The 23,266-nt window shown below is 45.8% G+C and overlaps 1 protein-coding gene across 1 annotated transcript; it reads left to right on the forward strand.

Annotated features, from left to right (window-relative positions):
* Positions 1–1,041: 1,041 nt before the first annotated feature.
* LOC123095937 (ATP-dependent DNA helicase DDM1) lies at positions 1,042–7,339 on the forward strand. The gene is made up of 14 exons (XM_044517506.1): positions 1,042–1,308; positions 1,493–1,891; positions 1,980–2,087; positions 2,296–2,642; positions 2,715–2,901; positions 2,994–3,169; positions 4,147–4,403; positions 4,492–4,596; positions 4,689–4,783; positions 4,902–5,021; positions 6,034–6,153; positions 6,366–6,464; positions 6,539–6,640; positions 6,750–7,339. The coding sequence occupies exons 1-14, from the start codon at positions 1,138–1,140 to the stop codon at positions 6,969–6,971; spliced, it is 2,508 nt and encodes an 835-aa protein (XP_044373441.1). The 5' UTR covers positions 1,042–1,137; the 3' UTR covers positions 6,972–7,339.
* Positions 7,340–23,266: the final 15,927 nt, after the last annotated feature.

Consider the following 23,266-nt stretch of genomic DNA (forward strand, 5'->3'; position numbering starts at 1 on the left):
CACGAGCCGACCTGCCATAGATCCTGGCTTTTCTGAGCCCTTTCCTCGGTGGTGCGCCCCCGACGAGCTCCCCCCAACGGTCAAAAAAATAACTCCGGCGCGGCCACCGAAACAAACAAAATTTCATCAAACAATTTGAACGCCCAGCCAATGCCGTGCTACCGCAGCAGCGGCACAAGGCCCGCACCACCCGCGCCTCCCATCCACGCATGCACCCGTCCCACCATTGACCAACCCCAACCTCCGCATCCAGTCCCACCACGCAGCGAGAGAGGGTCCAGCGGACCGGGTCTATGCAAACAAAGACGGGTAGGTTCGTGCCGTCCCCTCGCTCTGCAAACCGCAGGGATCGAGGCAGCAGCAGGGCCCCCTCCCCACGCCACGCCTCCCGTTTCCCGGGCCACTTTCCCGAACCCACCGAGATTTACCGTCCGGCAGGTGGGGCCAGCACCCTCACGGGCCCAGATGTCAGTTGCCCGCTGACCACGATCTTGCCGGTCAAGCGAGAGGGAGAAACCCCAGCCACCTCCCCGTATTTTGAAACTTCGAACGGCCGCCCGCAACGCGCGAATTTACTGGGATGCCCCTCGTGGCAGAGACGGGCAAACCGAGGGGGGCTTGCCGCTGGTGGCAGTTCCGTGAATCTCTCTCCCCACCAGGGGCTTGAAGTTTCTCTGCCCCCTTTCAGTTTCCCGCCTGAAACCCTCGCCATCCCAACTGTGCAGACCAGTTCCCCCGTGGACCAACGCGAGACCTACAACGGGGCCCACCGCTCAGCGAGCAGAGTCCACTGGACCGGGTGTATGTATAACAGATCGGCCGTACCACCCCACTCTGCAGGGTTCAGGAGCCCGTGCCCCCATTCCCCGGGCCAACTTCCCGAATCACCGCGACGTGCTTGAGTATTCCTCACCGACTTGTGGGGTCAGGAATGTGGTGGACCCTAACGTCAGTGGCAGGTCCTGGCAGAGGGCGGAGTGCATTTATCTCGGCGAGCGAGGACCCCAACCCTTCTCCCCCTTAGTAAAAACACACACAGAACCCTGCGGAAGCCCTCTTCCTCCGTCGCCGCCGCCACTCCCCCTCGTCTCCACCACCGCCGCTCGCCGCCAACTCCGCCGCAGCAGGGGCTGCTGCATGACGCCTCGGCCCCACCGAGAGTCGGCGACGTCCGCGCCTGTCGCCGCCGCGGCCGAGATGGTGGTCGCCGTGGCGAATGGGGCGAAGAGGGAGGCAGCCGCCGCCGCCAACACCACCGCCGCCGCCGACGCCGACGCAGATTCTCCCATCTCCGTCCTGGAGGAAGAGGTGATTCGCTATTAAAACCTTCCGATTTAATACAGATGTTTAGGTGCATTCCATTTCCTATTTCCCCTCTTTTTTTCCTATTGAAAAAACCGTTTCCTTTCGTTTTCTTGATGCGATTTGTGCATCTTGTTTGTCGAGGTTGTCGATTCTTTAGCCTGAATCTGGTTATTTTGTGCGAAAATAGAAAATGGCCGGATCCAAGGACGGGAAAGCGGGCGAGCTCAAGGCCAACGGCGGTGAGGCGCACCCCATTGCGGAGGCGCTGAAGGCTGAAGAACAGCTACTGAACTCCGTCAAAGACGAGACATCGGTTGAGCCTCTGGATGCGACTTCTCCTCTGCCTATCGACCTCGTGGCCAAGAACGGCGATACGTCTCTTATCACAGAGGTGATGACGAAGGAGGAAGAGGAGATGTATCAGGCCCGGATTAAGTTAGAGGAGGAAGAGGAGGCCAGAAAGAGAGAGGAGGCCGCGAGGCAGGCCTTTGACCCGAAGGCAAAGTTCAGCAAACTGGATGAGCTGCTGACACAGACACAGCTCTATTCTGAATTTCTACTTGAGAAGATGGAGCAGATCACAGATGTACGCGTCTCCCACTCTGTGATGACCATTTTAGGTTTCTTGCTTGTTATTTCCCCTTCTTTGCTAACTGTGATGGTGTGGCCTGTAGGTTAAGCCGACTGCTGTTGAAATTAAAGATGAAGAGGAACCCGTGGAAGAGCAAAAGAAAGGACGTGGCAGGAAGAGGAAAGCGGCGAACAAGCCACAGTACAATGACGTGAGTTCAGACTTCATATATTACTATCCTGTGCTTCATAGATACTTCGGTTGTCTTCTAGATTATGCAGATGTCTTGCTTGTCATATACATAAGGTCTAATCGATGTACATGGATTGCTTTTCCTATATATTCTTCTAACTACCCTCAGTAATCTGCCCCCTCTGCTCCCTCAGTAATCTGACTACTGAAAATGAAACGTTGTTCAGAAGAAGGCTAAAACCGCAGTGGCAGCCATGCTTTCAAGATCTCGCGAAGATCGCTCTGCTGATGATGGCACTCTCACGGAAGAAGAAAAGTGGGAAAGAGAGCAAGCCAATCTTGTTCCATTGTTGACTGGGGGAAAGTTGAAATCTTACCAGATAAAGGGTGTTAAGTGGCTAATATCACTGTGGCAAAATGGGCTTAATGGGATACTGGCTGATCAAATGGGCCTTGGTAAAACAATCCAGACAATTGCATTTCTTGCTCATCTTAAAGGGAATGGTCTGCATGGCCCATACATGGTTATTGCTCCCCTTTCCACCCTGTCAAACTGGTTGAACGAGCTAACGAGGTAAAGCATCCAGAGTTGTGATTCACTGTGCTTAGTTCTGTTTGCTATCTTATGTGGAACACTTGATTTCAGGTTTGCTCCATCTATAAATGGTCTGATTTATCATGGAGATAAAGTGGCTCGGACAGAGCTAAGGAGAAAACACATGCCCAAAACTGTTGGTCCTGATTTTCCGATAATAATCACTTCATATGAGATGGCCATGTTTGATGCAAAGTTTCTTGCTAATTATAAGTGGAAGTATGTTGTTGTAGATGAGGTAACGGAATAGCACATGAGCTGAATTATTGTCCTTGTATATTGTTCTCTCTTCCACATGTATTTATGTGTTGGCCGGATTCTTTTTTCCAGGGGCATCGTTTGAAAAATACGAAGTGCAAATTACTGAGGGAGTTGAGGCGCATCCCAATGGATAACAAGCTCCTTTTGACTGGAACACCTCTTCAGAATAATCTAGCAGAGCTGTGGTCTCTATTGAACTTCATTTTGCCTGATATATTCTCATCCCATGAGGAATTTGAGTCATGGTATGATCCATTGCCTACCATTTACTCTGCAATTTCTGTATGTGCCATTTTTGTTCATTAGTCTTTGTATCCTTGAATTACTTTTGTTTCCCATTAACTGATTGCTGTCTCATGGCCTTTTGTTTGCCTTTTGTAGTTTTATTGTTGTAATTATACAAGTTACCTGGATTATCCAATGTAACATTTGTCTAGCCTGGCAGTCAATAAATATAAGTATCTAACTGCACATATATCCCATTTGCCAGGATTCTTGGAAGTACCAATGTTTGGTCCTTACATATAGTGGTTCAACCAATGCAAACGAAACTGTTGAATTTAATTAGTCGAGATATCAGTTTCCCAGTATAAGCTAAATTGTAGTAACCTGGCAGGGGCACCGCCCATTTATTAAGAAGAATTTATATATGGCTGGTCACAGTGGTGGCATCGCGGGCCAGAACAATTACTAACCTCAAAGATTACTCCCAAAAAATGAGGGATTACCAGTCCTCATGCTCCAGAGCAGCCATTTCTGGTTATCCAGTTCTGTATACGGTTGTTTTTTATTATAAAATTTGGGTATATAGATCCTAAGGAGCTTTATTTGATTAGTATCTGCAATGGCAGACACATTTATCGGCTTCCTGATTTCTGTTGCGTACCTGACACTGAAATGCCATGTCTGTTAATTTGTGTATTAATTTTTGGTCAAGTTTTATCTTGTACTCCCTCCATCCCATAATATAAGAGCATTGTTCACACTACACTGATACTAGTGTAGTGTAAAAAACGCTTTTATTTTATGGGACGGAGGGAGTACTATTTTTATGTTGTCTGTTAATATGTTCCGTTTGCTCAGATGTATACCGATGGATAAATTAATATGGACAAACATGTGATGTTTTTGTTACACAGATAGCGATTTTTCTTCCTGAGTACTTTATGTATAATTGTATTAATATTGCCATCGCCATCCACTGATGGCAATTGTTTTACAGGTTTGATTTTTCTGGGAAGGCTGATGAGGAACTAGAGGAAGAAACTGATGAAAAGAAAAGAGTCCTTGTTGTCTCAAAGCTTCATGCCATTTTGCGCCCATTCCTTTTAAGGCGGATGAAGGAGGATGTAGAACACATGCTTCCACGAAAGAAAGAGATAATCATATATGCTAACATGACTGAACATCAGAAGCAAATCCAGAATCACTTGATTGAGCAGACATTTGATGACTACTTGCATGAGAGCGCAGATATTGGTATGCATGTCTAACTGCATACTTACATACTTCAATCTGTGCAGAAGTAAATAGTATTCTAATCTGATACGTTTCTGATATATTGTAGTTTTGCGGAGGCCCGGCATCAAGACAAAGCTAAATAATCTACTCATTCAGCTGAGAAAAAATTGTGGCCACCCTGATCTTTTCCATTCTGCTTTTGACTCAAACAGTGCGTCATCTCATTGGACATGTCCTATTTGCATGCTCTATTTATTGTTTTATGCCTTTATGTACATTGTCATATATTTCCTCTCTTTGCAGGTCTCTATCCACCTGTTGATAAGCTTCTGGAACAGTGTGGCAAATTTCAGCTGTTGGACAGGTTACTGAATGCTCTCATCAAACGAAATCACAAGGTTGGGGGTTATCTTCTTCCATAGTCTTCATATGCAATTCAATAGATATGTTTGTGGCACATGTTTCGTGACGTCTATTTTTCATATCTGAAATATAGTTCAATTGATATATTTGTAGGTCCTAATATTTTCTCAATGGACAAAGATTTTGGACATCCTTGACTATTATTTGTCTGAGAAAGGCCTGAAGGTTTGCCGAATTGATGGTAATGTTAAGTTGGAAGACAGGAGGAACCAGGTTGGTAGGCCCAGTTTATCGTATGTATGCTTGTGTGCTCTGAGATAACTACTACTACTAACTATGCTTAGAAAGTTAGAATCAAGACTAAACATGAGATGTCATGATTGATTTAGCATCTAGCTTGACTACTAACTATGTTTAGAATCAAGACTAACCGTGCTGAGATTACTAATTGATGGTAATGTTAAGTTGATTCATTGAATACAGTAGATGTCACAATCTCCGCTGACAATATAGAAACCTGCCAATCAGATCTCTATTTCAACTTACTTTCTTATAAATACGGTCCTTGTCCATATAGAATGGATATCCCTATTCAGTTGACTTGTGCTATCTGTGCAAATGCCAGTCTAGATCTTGAAGGCGCAATGCTCATTAGTATTAATATTCTGCACAGCATGCACCTTGATTTCCTGTTTGTGCGCACGAGTAATTTAGCATCTAGCTTGACTACATCTGTTGAATTAATTTGAGCAGTTCTGGGCACAAATATGTAATTCCAGGATCATGTTAATTCAACACATCCACCTGAGTGTCTTACCAGGCACTGCCAGCCCCGTTGGTTCCTGAATTTATGTAGAAAACTGCAAGTAGGAAATTTGTTAGCTAGAACTAGTTTGAAAAATCTGTGCTAAGTATCTCACTGGAGGGAATAAAGCTGACTAATTTGGCAGCTAGTTGGTATAAGACTGGATAGCCCTTCTTTACCATGTTCCACACCGTTCATCAAAATATTGTTTGCTTAAACATAATTTATAAAGGATCAGCAGTTCAGCACCCGAGTTGGTTTACAACTACTGTCATTTTGCCTATGCGGTGCCCTGATATATGTAAACTTTAATTAAGGCAAACTGGCTATTATTATGGAACCAATTGTGTTTTAAACCATAGCACGTTCCTGTATATTGCTTTTTTTGGTACATGCTTAACCTTTTCTGTTGGATAATTGATGCCTCTCCATGGGTGTTGCTATCTCACTCTATACTTGGTTTCTTTTTTTCTTTGGCAGATAGCAGCGTTTAATGACTTAAACAGTGGTATGAATGTCTTCATTCTCAGCACACGTGCTGGTGGGCTTGGTATCAACCTTACTTCTGCTGATACTTGTATCCTGTATGATAGTGACTGGGTAAGTTTCTATCTATCTGGAGAGTTTGTAGTTTTTACTAGTCCAGATGAATTGTTCTTATGGTTTTATGAAGTGTAGTCCATTAGAATGCCTTGTTTGAATATTTCTTCTTTCCTGCAGTCTTTTTTGTAGCCGTGCTCCTTGGTACAATGCTTGCCTTCAGATAGCTTTCATTGCTGTTATAAGGTTAACTTTTTTGGATTGTTCTGCAGAATCCTCAGATGGATTTGCAGGCCATGGATCGGTGCCACCGTATTGGTCAAACACAGCCAGTTCATGTTTATCGGTTGGCCACATCCAATTCTGTTGAGGTATGGACGATGGCCTTCGGACACTTGCTTGGCTACATTTTTTGGCATCGACGCTCATCTTCTCGTTGTTGCAGGGACGGATCATCAAGAAAGCTTTTGGAAAGTTGAAGCTAGAGCACGTTGTGATAGGGAAGGGACAGTTCCAGCAAGACGCCGCCAAGCCTAACGCCTTAGATGTAATATAAATATTTCTGCCCAGCCTCCACCTACTTGTGGACTCTGTTTATCCAGTGATCGAACAGCAGAAGAAAAATACTTAATGTTCGTCTTCTGTCGAAAATGCAGGAGGGAGAGCTGCTGGCGCTTCTGAGGGACGAGCAGGCCGAAGAAGACAGGATGATCCAGACGGACATCAGCGACGAGGACCTCCTGAAGGTGATGGACCGGAGCGACCTCACCGGCGCGCGTGCAGCGGCAGATGCTGCCCCGCACTTCCCCCTGAAAGGACCTGGCTGGGAGGTCGTGGTGGCTGCCGGGGGCGGTATGCTCTCAGCGCTCACCAGCTGAGCCCCGGGCCCGCTCCAGTGACCGGCCTGTCAACGGCGACCGACGCCTTGGTATTCTGGTGCTTCGGCTTTGTTCGTCGCCTGTGTTAAGGCCGATGTTTTTGTGAACATGATGTGGACATGACAACGGCATCCTACCCCCCCTAAGTAATTATGGACGACCGAGGCGTTGCAGTGTGTACTGTACTGCACCCCCTAGATTAGGAGCTGATCGATCCTTTGGCGAGCTGTGTTGTGATGTAACTCGAGCTCGTGCCTTCATCCAAGGCAACCGACGACCTAGTAGCTATGTAAGACTCTTATGGTAGTAGTCTGTGCTGAATTAGTCTTGAGATGAGACTGCTACCCCAGTATGCATTGCTGTGCTAATTTCTGGTGTTTTTCCTTCTTATTTTTCTGTGGACCGTGGCAGAAAAAGACCAAGTGTAGGCGAACACTTGACTGTTAAGAAATGTTGGGCCCTACTTAAAGAATGTTAGGCCCTACAATCAGCAGTAAGTAAAGGACAGTAGAGATACGGAAGAGGGTCCCTCCGGCAGTCGCCCAAAATACCTCGAGGTACAGCCTGGTCCTCCCTTGTGCCTTACAAAAGACAAGGCAGCTCTCATCTGAAAAAAAAGAGGCTCTTCTAAAAAATAAATTCCAAAAAAGACACGGCAGCTCTGCATTTTCTAATATTAATTTGCTGCCTTTAGGACAGAAAAACTGATTTCGTTGATTCGACCGTGTGGCACTGCCGGGCTTTATTAACGCACAATAATGCTGCGATTGTGCTTGATGATGATAATGAAAGGCGATCTGGTGTGACTCGTGTGGCAAAGAACTGAAGAAACCAAATCATCTTGCATCACCTCACTGATCACATCTTTATCCAAAAACAGTCTCTGAATCCTAAACTGTGCAAGTGTCTATTTCTCCGGTTACAAGTCGCGCACCGCTTCAGCCCGTCATCTTCAAGCTTAGCCGCCGATCTTCCGCCCAATTGTGCATCGTACCGCTTTGCGCCAAGCCGGTGGTGGATGCGCCGTTGATTCCAGATCAAACAGTCCTTACTCCTTTAAGGGTTGCTGTTTGAAATCGGACAACGATCACTATTTACTTTATGCCTATATATACTTATCTTTTCCCTTCTGCACCGACTATTGCTTGACATTCGCAAAGCCTTCGATTCGACGAGATGGGACTATTTGTTGGATTTGTCGACGCATCATGGATTCCCAAGTAGATTCAAAGAGTGGGTTTGCCCTCTCCTTCCTTCGGCCTCTTCGAGAGTGCTCTTCAATGGGACTGCTACAGATCCATTCAAGCATGGTTGTGGTCTCCGGCAAGGGGGCCAACTCTCCCCGTTGCTCTTTGTTCTTGCCGTTGACCCTCTACATCATATCCTCGCCAAAACTACTGCACGAGGCCTCCTCCATCCCATTCACTTTCGACGACTGCCATGCTTCACTCTATGCCGATTATGCGGCTATCTTCGTGGCCCCGGTAAAATAAGACATACTGCTCTTGAGCTCCACGTAAACTCCTTTGGCGGGTCACCGATCTTGTAACCAATTGTGCCAAGAGTCTTGTGGCGCCTATTGGATGTGACAATGTTGACCTCGATAATGTCCTTCGCTCCTTCCCCACATTAGGACCACATTTCCAATGAGATATTTCGGGATTCCTCTTTTGGTCACTAGACTAAAAATAGTCCATTTGTAGTACCTCGGAGATAGGATTGCGGACAAGCTTGCACCTTGGCAAGGCAAGCATGTGGTTAATCTGGGTCGCAATGTTCTTGGCAAGTATGTGCTCACGGCGATTGCCAACTATCATCACACATCGCCTGATTTGCCGGTTGAAGTGAAGAATAAAATTGATGGAATTCGGGCATGCGTATCTTTGGGTGGGTTGCGACAAGGTCCAGGCAGGTGAACTGGGAGATGGCGTGCAAGGTCAAAACTACGGTGACCTAGGTGTTCTTAACCATGAGAAGTTTGTTTCGGCGCTCTGCCTCCCGCTGGCGTTGGTATTAATGGGCCGACCCACCGAGGACTTGGCTTAGCCTAGGAACTTCATGCTCTCCCGAGTTCTAGGGTTATATGCATGTTAGAGGGTGGCTAGAACCCTAGAACTCTCTCGTAAAATTTAGCTACTTTCTACCTGAAATTTCTGTTTCTGCTCGGTCCATGGTTAACACTGAACCTCACAATAATGCTGAGATTGTGCGTGATGACGACAAAAAGGCGCCCCGGGGTGACTCGTGGCAAGGAAGCCGGAGAAACCAAATGGGTAGGAGTTGCATCTTGCATCACCTCCTCACCGATCACAACTTTTATCTAAACAAAAACCTCACAAATCAATCAATCAAACCCTCTTCACGCGTCGCATTGGCGACCAGGTGTCGGCCTGCGCGTGGTCGCGTGCGTGTGCTGATCACCATTTATTATCATAGGTCCCGATCTAACAATCTGCCCATGTGGACTAATCCGTGTCACCGGGGAGAGATCAGTGCTTCTCTTCTGAGAAGATGTCCGGAGACGAATGGCGCGTGCATGTCGGCTCCTGGACGGGATGCACCTGGGCGTGTCGCACGAACCTCCCTCCCCTCGTGCCAAAATAAACAGCTAAAATGTCAATTTCGCAGCACATTCATCACGCACTTTGGCGTCCCGACCTGTATCACCCATTGTCCATTGGCGTGCGTCCGGTATGCACGCCCGTGCGTCACGCCACTGACTACACGCCGGCCGCCCGGCGGCAGGTACGATCGGCGGGGATCAGGGAGAGGATACACGAAAACACTATCTACAGCCGCGCGCCCTAAACTGGTCTCAAACGTCCGGACGGCCCGCCAAATCATTGACCGGTCACGAAAATTTGATCCAGACGAACGCCTCAATCTGGCTCGAAACGCCCGGACTGTTCGGGACCCCTCATCTAGCACAAATATGGGGAGGATATGGGGCGGCCCGGGTGCGTCCGCTAGTCGGAGCTAACAGGCCCGACCCACCACCGACCCCACGGCTGCCCCACAAAAAACCCCCATCTGACTCCTTGCTTGGAACCCTAGCCGACTGACTCCCACCGTTCTCTCCTCTTCCCTCCCCGATTCCGATTCACCCCGGCGCAATGTCCAACTTCAGCAGCGACTCCGACTTTGACCTCGACGTAGACAAGGAGCTAGCCCTCCACTTTGCCTTGGAGCGGTCCAAGATGGACACCTGGGGCAGCTCCGGATCTGCAGTGTCGTCACAGTTCCCGCGCCGGCGCAACGCGGACGCCGGAGCTGGACCCTCCCGGCCCGCGCTAAGCTCCGGCAGGACACCGAGTCCGCACCGCCCCCGCGCCGTCCCCTTCTTGTTGGAAATATGCCCTAGAGGCAATAATAAAATGGTTATTATTATATTTCCTTGTTCATGATAATTGTCTATTGTTCATGCTATAATTGTGTTATCCAGAAATCGTAATACATGTGTGAATACATAGACCACAACATGTCCCTAGTGAGCCTCTGTTGACTAGCTCGTTGATCAATAGATGGTTACGGTTTCCTGACCATGGACATTGGATGTCGTTGATAACGGGATTACATCATTAGGAGAATGATGTGATGGACAAGACCCAATCCTAAGCATAGCACAAGATCGTGTAGTTCGTCTGCTAAAGCTTTTCTAATGTCAAGTATCTTTTCCTTAGACCATGAGATTGTGCAACTCCCGGATACCATAAGGGTACTTTGGGTGTGCCAAACGTCACAACGTAACTGGGTGGCTATAAAGGTACACTACGGGTATCCCCGAAAGTATTTGTTGGGTTGGTACGAATCGAGACTGGGATTTGTCACTCCGTATGACGGAGAGGTATCTCTGGGCCCACTCGGTAAGACATCATCGTAATGAGCTCAATGTGACTAAGGGGTTGGTCACGGGATGATGCGTTACGGAACGAGTAAAGAGACTTGCCGTAACGAGATTGAACAAGGTATCGGTATACCGACGATCGAATCTCGGGCAAGTAACGTACCGATTGACAAAGGGAATTGTATACGGGATTGATTGAATCCTCGACATCGTGGTTCATCCGATGAGATCATCGTGGAACATGTGGGAGCCAACATGGGTATCCAGATCCCGCTGTTGGTTATTGGCCGGAGAGATGTCTCGGTCATGTCTGCATGATTCCCGAACCCGTAGGGTCTACACACTTATGTTCGATGACGCTAGGGTTATAGGGAAGGTCTGTACGTGGTCACCGAATGTTGTTCGGAGTCCCGGATGAGATCCCGGACGTCACGAGGAGTTCCAGATTGGTCCGGAGGTGAAGATTTATATATGGGAAGTCATCATACGGTCACCGGAAGGGTTCGGGGGTTTATCGGTATTGTACCGGGACCACCGAAGGGGTTCCGGAGGTCCACCGGGAGGGTCCACCTGCCCCGGAGGGCCCTATGGGCTGTTTGTGGAAGGGAACCAGCCCCTAAGTGGGCTGGGCGCCATCCCCCTAGGGCCCATGCGCCTAGGTTTGGGGGGGGGGGGGAACCCTAAAGGGGGCGCCCCCTTGGCTTGGGGGGCAAGCCCCCTCCCCCTTGGCCGCCGCCCCCCTCTAGATCCATCTGGAGGGGGCCGGCCCCCCTTCCCCTTCACCCTATAAATAGAGGGGTAGAGGGAGGGCAGCCGCACCACATCCAAGGCGCAGCCCTCCCCCTCCCCAACACCTCCTCCTCCTCCCGCGAAGCTTGGCGAAGCCCTGCCGGAGTACCACGCTGCTCCAACACCACCACGCCGTCGTGCTGCTGCTGGACGGAGTCTTCCCCAACCTCTCCTTCTCTCCTTGCTGGATCAAGGCGTGGGAGACGTCACCGAGCTGCACGTGTGTTGAACGCGGAGGCGCCGTTGTTCGACGCTTAGATCGGAATCAACCGCGATCTGAATCGCTACGAGTACGACTCCCTCATCCGTGTTCTTGTAACGCTTCCGTGTCGCGATCTTCAAAGGTATGAAGATGCACTCCCCTCTCATTGATAGTAAACTCCATAGATTGATCTTGGTGATGCGTAGAATTTTTTTAATTTCTGCAACGATCCCCAACAGTGGCATCATGAGCTAGGTCTATGCGTAGTTTCTATGCACGAGTAGAACACAAGTTGTTGTGGGCGTCGATTTTGTCAATTTACTTGCCGTTACTAGTCTTATCTTGATTCGGCGGCATCATGGGATGAAGCGGCCCGGACCGACCTTACACGTACGCTTACGTGAGACAGGTTCCACCGACTGACATGCACTGGTTGCATAAGGTGGCTAGCGGGTGTCTGTCTCTCCCACTTTAGTCGGATCGGATTCGATGAAAAGGGTCCTTATGAAGGGTAAATAGAAATTGGCATATCACGTTGTGGTTTTGGCATAGGTAAGAAACGTTCTTGCTAAGAAACCTATAGCAGCCACGTAAAAAATTTGCAACAACAATTAGAGGACGTCTAACTTGTTTTTGCAGCATATGCCGTGTGATGTGATATGGCCAAAAGGATGTGATGAAGGATATATGTGGTGTATGAGATTGATCATGTTCTTGTAATAGGAATCACGACTTGCATGTCGATGAGTATGACAACCGGCAGGAGCCATAGGAGTTGTCTTAATTTATTGTGTGACTTGCGTGTCAGTAAAAACGCCATGTAATTACTTACTTTATTGCTAACCGTTAGCCATAGTAGTAGAAGTAATGATTGGTGAGACAACTTCATGAAGACACGATGATGGAGATCATGGTGTCATGCCGGTGACGATGATGATCATGGCGCCCCGAAGATGGAGATCAAAAGGAGCAAAATGATATTGCCCATATCATGTCACTATTTGATTGCATGTGATGTTTATCATGTTGTTACATCTTATTTGCTTAGAACGACGGTAGCATAAATAAGATGATCCCTCGTTAAAATGTCAAGAATTGTGTTCCCCCTAACTGTGCACCGTTGCTAAGGTCCGTTGTTCCGAAGCACCACGTGATGATCGGGTGTGATAGGTTCTACAGCTCGCATACAACGGGTGTAAGCCAGCTTTACACACGCAATACACTTAGGTTGACTTGACGAGCCTAGCATGTATAGACATGGGCTCGGAACACGGAAGACCGAAAGATCGAACATGAGTCGTATAGAAGATACGATCAACATGAAGATGTTCACCGATGATGACTAGTTCGTCTCACGTGATGATCGGACACAGCCTAGTTGACTCGGATCATGTATCACTTAGATGATTAGAGGGATATCTATCTGAGTGGGAGTTCATTAAATAATTTGATTAGATGAACTTAATTATCATGAACATAGTCTAAAACTTTGCAATATGTCTTGTAGATCAAATGGCCCATGCTAATGTTGCCCTCAACTTCAACGCGTTCCTAGAGAAAACCAAGCTGAAAGACGATGGTAGCAACTACACGGACTGGGTCCGTAACTTGAGGATTATCCTCATAGCTGCCAAGAAAGCATATGTCCTTGAAGCACCGCTAGGTGATGCACCTATTTTCCCAGCAACTCAAGACGTTATGAATGCCAGGCAGTCGCGTAGTGGTGATTACTCCCAGGTTCAGTGCGGCATGCTTTACAGCTTAGAACCGGGGCTCCAAAAGCGTTTTGAGCAGCACGGAGCATATGAGATGTTCCAAGAGCTGAAAATGGTTTTCCAAGCTCATGCCCGGGTCGAGAGATATGAAGTCTCCGACAAGTTCTACAGTTGTAAGATGGAGGAGAATAGTTCTGTCAGCGAGCACATACTCAAAATGTCTGGGTTACACAATCGCTTATCTCAGTTGGGAGTTAATCTCCCGATGACGCGGTCGTTGACAGAATCCTTCAGTCGCTCCCACCTAGCTACAAGAGCTTTGTGATGAACTTCAATAAGCAGGGGATGGAAAAGACCATTCCTGAGGTATATTCAATGCTGAAATCTGTTGGGGAACGTAGTAATTTCAAAAAAATTCCTACGCACACACAAGATCATGGTGATGCATAGCAACGAGAGGGGAGAGTGTTGTCTACGTACCCTCGTAGACCGTAAGCGGAAGCGTTATATCAACGCGGTTGATGTAGTCGTACGTCTTCACGATCCGACCGATCCAAGTACCGAAAGCACGGCACCTCCGAGTTCTGCACACGTTCAGCTCGATGACATCCCCGACTTCTCGATCCAGCAAGAGGGGCGAAGTAGTAGATGAGTTCCGGCAGCACGACGGCGTGGTGACGGTGTTGATGAAGAACAATCTCCGCAGGGCTTCGCCTAAGCACTATGAAAACTATGACGGAGGATAAACTAGAGGGGACGGGGTTGCCGGCACACGGCTTGGTGTTTCTTGATGTGTCTTGGGTGCTAGCCCTACCCCTCTATTTATATGTTGAGCCTTGGGGTCGAAACTTGGAGTAAAAGCCTCCACAAAGTCGGTTTCACCCGAAAGGCAAGAGTCCTTCTCGGACTCCAGAGCCAGACGCCAGGGTTCCCGGCGTCTGGACCCAGACGCCAGGGACCCTAGCGTCTGGCCCCTGGACTCCGCAAAACTTCCTTTTGCGCTTTCCAAAAACCTCGTGGGCTTTCCCCTTTGGCCCAGATAAAGTGTTCTCGTGCCCAAACATTTCGGGAAACATCCGGAACCCCTTCCGATGGATTCCGGAACCTTTCCGGAGATCAAACACTACTATCCACATGTCAATCTTTACTTCCGAACCATTCCGGAGTTCCTCGTCATATCCGTGATCTCATCCAAAACTCCGAACAACATTCGGTCACCAACATACATAACTCATAGTACTATATCGTCAACGAACGTTAAGCGTGCGGACCCTACCGGTTTGAGAACTATGTAGACATGACCGAGACACCTCTCTGGTCAATAACCAATAGCGGGACCTGGATGCCCATATTGGCTCCTACATATTCTACGAAGATCTTTATCGGTCAAACCGCATAACAACATACGTTGTTCCCTTTGTCATCGGTATGTTACTTGCTCGAGATTCGATCGTCGGTATCTACCTAGTTCAATCTCGTTACCGGCAAGTCTCTTTACTCGTTCCGTAATACATCATCCCGCAACTAACTCATTAGTTACAATGCTTGCAAGCCTTATAGTGATGTGCATTACTGAGTGGGCCCAGAGATACCTCTCCGACAATCGAAGTGACAAATCCTAATCTCGAAATACGCCAACCCAACAAGTACCTTCGGAGACACCTGTAGAGCACCTTTATAATCACCCAGTTACATTGTGACGTTTGGTAGCACACAAAGTGTTCCTCCAGTAAACGGGAGTTGCATAATCTCATAGTCATAGGAACATGTATAAGTCATGAAGAAAGCAATAGCAACATACTAAACGATCAAGTGCTAAGCTAACGGAATGGGTCAAGTCAATCACATCATTCTCCTAATGATGTGATCCCGTTAATCAAATGACAACTCATGTCTATGGCTAGGAAACTCAACCATCTTTGATTAACGAGCTAGTCAAGTAGAGGCATACTAGTGACACTATGTTTGTCTATGTATTCACACATGTATCAAGTTTCCGGTTAATACAATTCTAGCATGAATAATAAACATTTATCATGAAATAAGGAAATAAATAATAACTTTATTATTGCCTCTAGGGCATATTTCCTTCAATCTCCCACTTGCACTAGAGTGAATAATCTAGTTCACATCGCCATGTGATTTAACACCAATATTTCACATCACCATGTGATTAACACCCATAGTTCACATCGTCATGTGACCAACACCCAAAGGGTTTACTAGAGTCAATAATCTAGTTCACATCGCTATGTGATTAACACCCAAAGAGTACTAAGGTGTGATCATGTTTTGCTTGTGAGAGAAGTTTAGTCAACGGGTCTGCCACATTCAGATCCGTATGTATTTTGCAAATTTCTATGTCTACAATGCTCTGCACGGAGCTACTTTAGCTAATTGCTCCCACTTTCAATATGTATCCAGATGAAGACTTAGAGTCATCTGGATCAGTGCCAAAACTTGTATCGACGTAACCCTTTACGACGAACCTTGTGTCACCTCCATAATTGAGAAACATATCCTTATTCCACTAAGGATAATTTTGACCGCTGTCCAGTGATCTACTCCTAGATCACTATTGTACTCCCTTGCCAAAAATAGTGTAGGGTATACAATAGATCTGGTACATAGCATGGCATACTTTATAGAACCTATGGCTGAGGCATAGGGAATGACTTTCATTCTCTTTCTATCTTCTGTCGTGGTCGGGCTTTGAGTCTTACTCAATTTCACACCTTGTAACAAAGGCAAGAACTCTTTTTTGACTTTGTTCCATTTTGAACTACTTCAAAATCTTGTCAAGGTATGTACTCATTGAAAAAACTTATCAAGCGTTTTGATCTATCTCTATAGATCTTGATGCTCAATATGTAAGCAGCTTCACCGAGGTCTTTCTTTGAAAAACTCCTTTCAAACACTCCTTTATGCTTTGCAGAATAATTCTACATTATTTCCGATCAACAATATGTCATTCACATATACTTATCAGAAATGTTGTAGTGCTCCCACTCACTTTCTTGTAAAAACAGGCTTCACCGCAAGTCTGTATAAAACTATATCCTTTGATCAACTTATCAAAGCGTGTATTCCAACTCCGAGATGCTTGCACCAGTCCATAGATGGATCGCTGGAGCTTGCATATTTTGTTAGCACCTTTAGGATTGACAAAACCTTTTGGTTGCATCATATACAACTCTTCTTTAATAAATCCATTAAGGAATGCAGTTTTGTTTATCCATTTGCCAGATTTCATAAAATGCGGCAATTGCTAACATGATTCGGACAGACTTAAGCATAGATACGAGTGAGAAACTCTCATCGTAGTCAACACCTTGAACTTGTCGACCTTTTGCGACAATTCTAGCTTTGTAGATAGTAACACTACTTATCAGCGTCCGTCTTCCTCTTGAAGATCCATTTAATCTCAATGGCTTGCCGATCATTTGGGAAAGTCAACCAAAGTCCACACTTTGTTCTCATACATGGATCCCATCTCAGATTTCATGGCCTCAAGCCATTTTTCGGAATCTGGGCTCACCATCGCTTCCTCATAGTTCGTAGGTTTATCATGGTCTAGTAACATGACTTCCAGTACATGATTACCATACCACTCTGTTGCGGATCGTGCTCTGGTTGATCTATGAAGTTCTGTAGTAACTTGATCCGAAGTTTTATGATCATCATCATTAACTTCCTCACTAATTGGTGTACGAGTCACAGGAACAGATTTCTGTGATGAACTACTTTCCAATAAGGGAGCAGGTACAGTTACCTCATCAAGTTCTACTTTCCTCCCACTCACTTCTTTCGAGAGAAGCTCCTTCTCTAGAAAGGATCCATTCTCAGCAACGAATATCTTGCCTTCGGATCTGTGATAGAAGGTGTACCAAACATTTTCTTCTGGGTATCCTATGAAGACGCACTTCTCCGATTTGGGTTTGAGCTTATCAGGTTGAAACTTTTTCACATAAGCATTGCAACCTCAAACTTTAAGAAACGACAACTTTGGTTTCTTGCCAAACCACAGTTCATAAGGTGTCATCTCAACGGATTTAGATGGTGCCCTTTTTAACGTGAATGCAGCTGTCTCTAATGCATAACCCCAAAACGATAGTGGTAGATTGGTAAGAAACATCATAGATCGCACCATATCCAATAAAGTACGGTTATGACGTTCGGACACACCATTATGTTGTGGTGTTCCAGGTGGCACGAATTTGTGAAACTATTTCACATTGTTTTAATTGAAGACCAAAATCGTAACTCAAATATTCGTCTCCGCGATCAGATCGTAGAAACCTTATTTTCTTGTCACGATGATTTTCCACTTCACTCTGAAATTCTTTGAACTTTTCATATGTTTCAGACTTATGTTTCATCAAGTATATATACCCATATCTGCTCAAATCATCTGTGAAGGTCAGAAAATAATGATACCCGCCGCGAGTCTCAACACTCATCGGACCACATACATCAGTATGTATGATTTCCAACAAATCTGTTGCTTGCTTCATTGTTCGGGAGAACGGCGTTTTAGTCATCTTACCCAAGAGGCATGGTTCGCAAGCATCAAGTGATTCCAAAATCCCATCAGCATGGAGTTTCTTCATGTGTTTTACACCAATATGACCTAAACGGCAGTGCCACAAATAAGTTGCACTATCATTATTAACTTTGCATCTTTTTGGCTTCAATATTATGAATATGTGTATCACTACGATCGAGATCCAACAAACCATTGGTGTGTATGACCATAAAAGGTTTTATTCATGTAAACAGAATAACAATTGTTCTCTAACTTAAAAGAATAACCGTATTGCAATAAACATGATCAAATCATATTCATGCTCAACGCAAACACCAAATAACATTTATTTAGGTTCAACACTAATCCCGAAAGTATAGGGATTCTGTGATGATGATCATATCAATCTTGGAACCACTTCCAACACACACCGTCACTTCACCTTAACTAGTCTCTGTTTATGCTGCAACTCCCGTTTCGAGTTACTAATCATAGCAACTGAACTAGTATAAAATACTTAGGGGTTGCTATAAACACTAGTAAAGTACACATCAATAACAAGTATATCAAATATACCTTTGTTCACTTTGCCATCCTTCTTATCCACCAAATACTTGGGGCAGTTCCGCTTCCAGTGACCAGTCCCTTTGCAGTAGAAGCACTTAGTCTCAGGCTCAGGTCCAGACTTGGGCTTCTTCACTTGAGCAGCAACTTGCTTGCCGTTCTTCTTGAAGTTCCCCTTCTTCCCTTTGCCCTTTCTCTTGAAACTAGTGGTCTTGTCAACCATCAACACTTGATGTTTTTCTAGATTTCTACCTTCGCCGATTTTAGCATCGTGAAGAGCTCGGGAATTACTTTCGTCATCCCTTGCATACTATAGTTCATCACGAAGTTCTACTAACTTGGTGATGGTGACTAGAGAATTCTGTCAATCACTATTTTATCTGGAAGATTAACTCCCACTTGATTCAAGCGATTGTAGTACCCAGACAATCTGAGCACATGCTCACTGCTTGAGCTATTCTCCTCCATCTTTTAGCTATAGAACTTGTTGGAGACTTCATATCTCTCAACTCGGGTACTTGCTTGAAATATTAACTTCAACTCCTGGAACATCTCATATGGTCCATGACGTTCAAAACGTCTTTGAAGTCCCGATTCTAAGCCGTTAAGCATGGTGCACTAAACTATCAAGTAGTCATCATATTGAGCTAGCCAAATGTTCATAACGTCTGCATCTGCTCCTGCAATAGGTCTGTCACCTAGCGGTGCATCAAGGACATAATTCTTCTGTGCAGCAATGAGGATAATCCTGAGATCACGGATCCAATCCGCATCATTGCTACTAACATCTTACAACATAATTTTTCTCTAGGAACATATCAAAAAATAAACATAGGGAAGCAACAACGCGAGCTATTGATCTACAACATAATTTGCAAAATACTATCAGGACTAAGTTCATGATAAATTTAAGTTCAATTAATCATATTACTTAAGAACTCTCACTTAGATAGACATCCCTCTAATCCTCTAAGTGATCACGTGATCCAAATCAACTAAACCATGTCCGATCATCACGTGAGATGGAGTAGTTTCAATGGTGAACATCACAATGTTGATCATATCTACTATATGATTCACGCTCGACCTTTCGGTCTCAGTGTTCCGAGGCCATATCTGTTATATGCTAGGCTCGTCAAGTTTAACCTGAGTATTCCGCGTGTGCAACTGTTTTGCACCTGTTGTATTTGAACATAGAGCCTATCACACCCGATCATCACGTGGTGTCTCAGCACGAAGAACTTTCGCAACGGTGCATACTCAGGGAGAACACTTATACCTTGATAATTTAGTGAGAGATCATCTTATAATGCTACCGTCAATCAAAGCAAGATAAGATGCATAAAAGATAAACATCACATGCAATCAATATAAGTGATATGATATGGCCATCATCATCTTGTGCTTGTGATCTCCATCTTCGAAGCACCGTCATGATCACCATCGTCACCGGCGCGACACCATGATCTCCATCGTAGCATCGTTGTCGTCTCGCCAACTTATGCTTCTACGACTATCGCTACCGCTTAGTAATAAAGTAAAGCATTACAGGGCGATTGCATTGCATACAATAAAGCGACAACCATATGGCTCCTGCCAGTTGCCGATAACTCGGTTAGAAAACATGATCATCTCATACAATAAAATATAGCATCATGCCTTGACCATGTCACATCACAACATGCCCTGCAAAAACAAGTTAGACGTCCTCTACTTTGTTGTTGCAAGTTTTACGTGGCTACTACGGGCTGAGCAAGAACCGTTCTTACCTACGCATCAAAACCACAACGATAGTTTGTCAAGTTGGTGCTGTTTTAACCTTCGCAAGGACCGGGCGTAGCCACGCTTGGTTCAACTAAAGTTGGAGAAACTGACACCCGCCAGCCACCTGTGTGCAAAGCACGTCGGTAGAACCAGTCTCGCGTAAGCGTACGCGTAATGTCGGTTTGGGCCGCTTCATCCAATAATACCGCCGAACAAAAGTATGACATGCTGGTAAGCAGTATGACTTATATCGCCCACAACTCACTTGTGTTCTACTCGTGCATATAATATCAACGCATAAAACCAGGCTCTGATACCACTGTTGGGGACGTAGTAATTTAAAAAAATTCCTACGCACACGCAAGATCATGGTGATGCATAGCAACGAGAGGGGAGAGTGTTGTCTAGTACCCTCGTAGACCGTAAGCGGAAGCGTTATATCAACGCGGTTGATGTAGTCGTACGTCTTCACGATCCGACCGATCCAAGTACCGAAAGCACGGCACCTCCGAGTTCTGCACACGTTCAGCTCGATGACGTCCCCGCCTTCTCGATCCAGCAAGAGGGGCGAAGTAGTAGATGAGTTCCGGCAGCACGACGGCGTGGTGACGGTGTTGATGAAGAATAATCTCCGCAGGGCTTCGCCTAAGCACTACGAAAACTATGACGGAGGATAAACTAGAGGGTACGGGGTTGCCGGCACACGGCTTGGTGTTTCTTGATGTGTCTTGGGTGCTAGCCCTACCCCTCTATTTATATGTTGAGCCTTGGGGTCGAAACTTGGAGTAAAAGCCTCCACAAAGTCGGTTTCACCCGAAAGGCAAGAGTCCTTCTCGGACTCCAGGGCCAGACGCCAGGATCCCTGGCGTCTGGACGCCAGGACCCTGGCGTCTGGCCCCTGGACTCCGCAAAACTTCCTTTTGCGCTTTCCAAAAACCTCGTGGGCTTTCCCCTTTGGCCCAGATAAAGTGTTCTCGTGCCCAAACATTTCGGGAAACATCCGGAACCCCTTCCGATGGATTCCGGAACCTTTCCGGAGATCAAACACTACTATCCACATATCAATCTTTACTTCCAGACCATTCGGGAGTTCCTCGTCATATCCGTGATCTCATCCAAAACTCCGAACAACATTCGGTCACCAACATACATAACTCATAGTACTATATCGTCAACGAACGTTAAGCGTGCGGACCCTACGGGTTCGAGAACTATGTAGACATGACCGAGACACCTCTCTGGTCAGTAACCAATAGCGGGACCTGGATGCCCATATTGGCTCCTACATATTCTATGAAGATCTTTATCGGTCAAACCGCATAACAACATACGTTGTTCCCTTTGTCATAGGTATGTTACTTGCCCGAGATTCGATCGTTGGTATCTCAATACCTAGTTCAATCTCGTTACCGGCAAGTCTCTTTACTCGTTCCGTAATACATCATCCCGCAACTAACTCATTAGTTACAATGCTTGCAAGGCTTATAGTGATGTGCATTACTGAGTGGGCCCAGAGATACCTCTCCGACAATCGAAGTGAAAAATTCTAATCTCGAAATACGCCAACCCAACAAGTACCTTCGGAGACACCTGTAGAGCACCTTTATAATCACCCAGTTACGTTGTGATGTTTGGTAGCACACAAAGTGTTCCTCCAGTAAACGGGAGTTGCATAATCTCATAGTCATAGGAACATGTATAAGTCATGAAGAAAGCAATAGCAACATACTAAACGATCAAGTGCTAAGCTAACGGAATGGGTCAAGTCAATCACATCATTCTCCTAATGATGTGATCCCGTTAATCAAATGACAACTCATGTCTATGGCTAGGAAACTCAACCATCTTTGATTAACGAGCTAGTCAAGTAGAGGCATACTAGTGACACTATGTTTGTCTATGTATTCACACATGTATCAAGTTTCCGGTTAATACAATTCTAGCATGAATAATAAACATTTATCATGAAATAAGGAAATAAATAATAACTTTATTATTGCCTCTAGGGCATATTTCCTTCAAAATCAGCGGAGGTGGAGATCAAAAAGGAACATCAAGTGTTGATGGTAAATAAAACCACTAGTTTCAAGAAAGGCAAGGGTAAGAAGAACTTCAAGAAGGACGGCAAGGGGGTTGCCGTGCCCGGTAAGCCAGTTGCCGGGAAGAAGCCAAAGCATGGACCCAAGCCTGAGACTGAGTGCTTTTATTGCAAGGGAAGCGGTCACTGGAAGCGGAACTGCCCCAAGTACTTAGCGGATAAGAAGGCCGGCAATACCAAAGGTATATGTGATATACATGTTATTGATGTATACCTTACCAGCGCTCGTAGTAGCTCCTGGGTATTTGATACCGGTGCGGTTGCTCATATTTGTAACTCAAAACAGGAGCTGCGGAATAAGCGGAGACTGGCGAAGGACGAGGTGACGATGCGCGTCGGGAATGGTTCCAAGGTCGATATGATCGCCGTCGGCACACTACCTCTACATTTACCTACGGGGTTAGTTTTAAACCTCAATAATTGTTATTTAGTGCCAGCTTTGAGCATGAACATTGTATCTGGATCTCGTTTAATGTGAGATGGCTACTCATTTAAATCTGAGAATAATGGTTGTTCTATTTATATGAGAGATATGTTTTATGGTCATGCCCCGCTGGTCAATGGTTTATTCTTATTGAATCTCGAACGTGATGTTACACATATTCATAGTGTGAATGCCAAAAGATGTAAGGTTGATAATGATAGTCCCACATACTTGTGGCACTGCCGCCTTGTTCACATTGGTGTCAAACGCATGAAGAAACTCCATGCAGATGGACTTTTGGAGTCTCTTGATTATGAATCATTTGACACGTGCGAACCATGCCTCATGGGCAAAATGACCAAGACTCCGT

This window comes from Triticum aestivum, chromosome 4D (assembly GCF_018294505.1).
Source record: "Triticum aestivum cultivar Chinese Spring chromosome 4D, IWGSC CS RefSeq v2.1, whole genome shotgun sequence".
Classification (NCBI taxonomy): domain Eukaryota; kingdom Viridiplantae; phylum Streptophyta; class Magnoliopsida; order Poales; family Poaceae; genus Triticum; species Triticum aestivum.